Source organism: Pyrus communis, chromosome 15 (genome assembly GCF_963583255.1).
Source record: "Pyrus communis chromosome 15, drPyrComm1.1, whole genome shotgun sequence".
Classification (NCBI taxonomy): Eukaryota; Viridiplantae; Streptophyta; class Magnoliopsida; order Rosales; family Rosaceae; genus Pyrus; species Pyrus communis.
This window is the reverse complement of record NC_084817.1, coordinates 4,398,862-4,403,251: the sequence shown is the minus strand read 5'-3', so window position 1 is coordinate 4,403,251 and position 4,390 is coordinate 4,398,862. Positions and strand designations below refer to the sequence as shown.

At 38.6% G+C, this 4,390-nt stretch overlaps 1 protein-coding gene across 1 annotated transcript; it reads right to left on the bottom strand.

Annotated features, from left to right (window-relative positions):
* Positions 1-1,361: 1,361 nt before the first annotated feature.
* Positions 1,362-4,390, bottom strand: LOC137718157 (WPP domain-containing protein 2-like). The gene is made up of 3 exons (XM_068457660.1): positions 4,306-4,390; positions 4,107-4,167; positions 1,362-1,716 (listed from the first exon to the last, which is right to left on the bottom strand). The coding sequence occupies exons 1-3, from the start codon at positions 4,388-4,390 to the stop codon at positions 1,362-1,364; spliced, it is 501 nt and encodes a 166-aa protein (XP_068313761.1).

The window sequence follows — 4,390 nt, the reverse complement described above, 5'->3', positions numbered from 1 at the left end:
GGTTGATGTTGTCTGTCTGCCTGCCTCGAAATCTCGGACAACCCAGAACTCGAATCCAGAAAACTGAGAGAGAGAGAGAAAGAGAAAGAGAGAGAGAGAGAGAGAGAGTACCAAAAGTCCAGAGAAGGACGGGTGATGGGGTGACATTTATATAACACCAAATTGCTAAGGACGGAGGAGGGATCCCAGCATAGTGCACGTTGACGTACTTATTATACTAAGAAGTTAATAAAAAACACTCGCACCAACAAACTATTATACCCTATCTACACATTCTTTTTTACTGCTCATATCTATTATCTTTTTTAATTTTTGATAGCCGATCGAATGAATTTAGGTTTTCATTTATGTATCTTAGATTCGAAACTTCCTTCTTTTAAATTATTGTAGTTCGAACCTTCCTCTCTCCTTAATAAAAATAAAATGCATGAAATATAATTTTTTTTTTTTTAAACGACAAAAATTAACAAGAGATATGTGAGATGAAAAATAAGGGTGCGGATAACACTATATTTTTCTTCTTCATTATTTTGTCTACATTTTTTATTATTTAAATTTTTTTAATTAAAAAAATAGCAACTTTTGTCACTATTGAGGACAATTTTTTATTATTAAATTTTTTGTTTGAATTTAAGTGTGGTTTTTTTGTTTTTTTGCTTACAATATTTAAAATGTTTTAAGAAAAGTTGTCTCTAGTGTTTTCAAATAGAAAAAAGTTTTGTAAAGAACTCCCTAGCATCACCCTATGTGGAGAAGGCATAATGTATTCAGTTTTTTTATTTGGTAAACTTTTGAATGGTTCAAATTAGGAGTGGGCATGGGTCGGGTCGGGCTCAAATTTGAAAGTACCGGACCAGACCTGAGTGCAAAGGAGACGGGTCGAGCTGAGTTGGGGATTACATTTTCTTATATAGGAACTGGACCTTACCTGGCCTGGTTGAAACAAGGCGGTTCGGGCCAAGTCCACGGGTCCTTGGTTCTTTTTTTTTTTTTGAAAAAAAAAAAAAAAAACTGGAATTTGCACAAATTGCACAGATTCACTAGTGCAGCATATTATGCAATAGGAAACCCAGATAATGCAAGAGGAAAGATTTTGAAAAATTTCCAATTCCAAATGCACCCACTTCCTTATAAAATCTTAAGCATAAACATCTTCAAACAAAGTAGATCAATGCTCACAACAGAAACCTAGATAATATAATCCATAGAAAATTGAAGCGCATAGCAAAATTAACAAAATTTAAATATTTAGAAGGTAATTAGGTATATAGGCATCATAAGAAATCCATGATAAATATGAACAGATCTCGAAATGAAAGCCCTAATACGAAGCTAAGAGTGATCTAACACACATAGAGAGATCAGTACTCTTCGGCCTTAGCATCCTCATTGGCGGCAGCAGCGGTAGATTCCACCGCAGAGTTCACAATCTCGGACTCCGTGGCGCCGTTTTGAGCAGCGGAAGTGACGACGTTCCTGGACTTGACGGTGTCGAGCATGCGCTTGTTGATCTCCTTGGAGTAAACCTGCAGGATCTGAATCACGTCCTCCTCGATGAGAGGAATGGACGACGCACTCAAGATGGAGAAGGAGAGGTGACAAATCGAGAAGATGGTGGTGGGGTGGCTGGTTTTGTAAGTCTGGGTCCCTGGGATGTCAAATCGAGACGACGAGAAAGAGGTGACAAATTGAGAAGATGGTGGTCGCCTAGGCCGTCTGTAAACACGAAAAATTTCTAAAACAAGAATACGTGTACAAAATATATTTTTGTATTAATGATTTTGGGGTTACAATCTCTTTGTAATTTGATCCTCTGATTCTATCTTCGTAGGGTGTAGGTTTATGGATGAGTTGTTGATCCAAAGGGCCGTCGGGGCTTGATCTAGGGATGAACAGTTGATGAATGGATCTTCAAGGGGCGTTGGGCTTGATCTTGAAGAATGGGTGTATGAGTTTGTTGAGGTTGTTGATCCAAAGGGCCGTTGGGGCTTGATCTTAGGATGAACGGATGATGAATGATGAACACTTTCTTCAAGGGGCCATCAGGGCTTGATCTTGAGTTGGTGGGAGTTCTTCAAGGGTCGTTGGGGCTTGATCTTGAAGAAGGATTTGACGAAGAACGAAGATTGCTTTCTTGATCATTCGGGATTTTCTTGAGAGCTTTAGAGTTTAAAGGCTTCAAGGTTTTGGTGTGTATGTAAATTCCTCCCCTTTCCTCTTGATGGATAAGGCTATTTATAGGGCAAGAGAGTGAATCACCACCATCCATTTTTGGTTAAGTGAGTGGAGTTGGTAGGTGAAGTAAATGTGTAATGTATGTGAAGTAAGTGGAAGTTGTAGGTGAAATGAGTGTGTGATGTATGTGAAATAAGTGTGTGAGGTTGGTGAAGTGAGTGGGAGTTGTAGGTGAAATGAGTGTGTGATGTAGGTGAAATAAGTGTGTGAGGTTGGTGAAGTAAGTGGAAGTTATAGGTGAAATGAGTGAAGGTTGTAATTTTAATACATTGGTCAACATTTATTTCACTGAAATTTCAATGTCTACATCGTCGTGCTGTCGAGGTGGTGGAGGGAAAGGGACGACGCACTGGAGACGGCAAGAGAGACTCAATCGACAAAGTGAGAATGACAGTTGAATTCAATAGGTTTGAGGACGGGCAAACCTAAAACCAGCAATTCAGATTGGATGGAGAGATGATCTCTTCAATCTCATCCGTCCATTCTAACTACAAATGGACCGGTTTGGGTACCCGCAGTTCCTATACTTCAAGAATCGGTCCGAACCAAAAATTTCAAAGGCCCGCCCCGCCCATCCAAGTTTCTGTTTTTACAAAATAGGAACCAGCCCGTACCCGCCCCGAACCTTAATTACCCACCTCGACCCGTGGTTCATAGACCCGTTTGCCCATCCCTAGTTCAAACTATTATAATAATATAGAAAATTAAAAGTTTTGGATCGGAATTCGTAAGTGGAACCCTACATCATATTCATTATGATATTTAATCACCTGCATTTAAACAAAAATATGATAAATATCTTTTACTAATCTTTTAGCGTTTGAACTCTCCTAAATATATGACTCACTAGCTTATCACGCATAATGAAATGGACATGACAAGTTTGATAAACCTTAAAATTACCATGTACGACAAAAAAGTTTGAAACGTTGAGGATGCCAGATCAGACCATGAGAAAAAAGTAGACCTAATTTATTTAGAGTAAATAGAAATCAATCCGTGATACGTAGAGAGGCCACAAATAGTTTTAGATGCATAAGATTTGAACTCGTCAATCATGGTCCACGGCCAAAAATGCCCACCACGTAAGATGAAAGATGAAGATTTCATCTTGGGAGAGGATAGATGAGTAGAGTAGCCGCACAGAAAATCAAAACATGAAAGATTGTAACTCATATGTGTCACACATGTATGTAATTTATTACAAAAATTATCAAACTTGAAAGGCATTACCGAGTAGCTATTGGTCTGGTAATGTCTTTGTTTATTATGTTAGAAGAGGTTAGGAGTTCAAATTGACGAGGTATTATGTTGGACATATACATTTGGTGAACAAACTACGTCGTCTATTTGTTCTACAAATCTATCAAGTTTCTGAGTCGATGATGGATCCTTCCTACTTAAAGGTTACTGTCTCACCGAATTCTAAGTACTGGTTTGGTATTGAGATGTTTTTATAAAAAGTGGTATAAAAAAAAGCTGAGCTCAAAAAGGTATTTGGTAAACACTTAAAAACAACTTATTTTCACAATTTTAGGTGAAAAAAAGCTAAAAACGTGAAGCAGCAAAAATGAGCTTAATCAGTTTTTTCTCAAAGCACAGCAATAATAAATCAGCCTTAAGACCCATATGTATATTTGAAAGCGCCCGGTGCATCTTCTGAGACACGACGCCACCGGATCCAGTTTCAAGGTAAGACACCCTGAAAAAAAAATCTGTCGACATGGGTTCGTCGAATCTGAGGCTGTTCCAAGTTGTATCAAGCAATTCAGTGGTTTGGCTATTCTTTTAGAAACAAAATCGGGCAACTTATGAAATCAAAGAGTGAAAGTGTAAGTTTTCGTAATGAATCAAAGGTGGTACGTACGTACCCATGAGCGACACCAGATTGAGTGATGGCTATGAGGCTTGTGGCGGAGGCGGTGATCAAAGCTATTAATTAATTACTTAAGTAATTATTCACCAAATTAATTAATGGGTATATATAATCCGGGAAAAAAGGCGGCAAAAAGGAAGACAAAATGTGACACAAACAAGTAGTGCACTAGTGCGATTGCTGCAATTGCATGCCTAGAGGGACTGAGGCGAGGAACGTGAACTGGGAGTTGTTGGGGAATGGGGAAGCAACTGAGAGGGTAGAACTGGAAATTGCCAT

Excerpts from the sequence above, each read along its gene's own strand:
- LOC137718157 (XM_068457660.1), bottom strand. The coding sequence starts at position 4,390 with ATGGCAATTTCCAGTTCTACCCTCTCAGTTGCTTCCCCATTCCCCAAC. Across the intron at positions 4,168-4,305 it reads CCTCGCCTCAGTCCCTCTAG|CTTTGATCACCGCCTCCGCC; the intron begins GCATGCAATTGC and ends ATTAATTAATAG. Across the intron at positions 1,717-4,106 it reads CAATCTGGTGTCGCTCATGG|ACGGCCTAGGCGACCACCAT; the intron begins GTACGTACGTAC and ends TCGTGTTTACAG.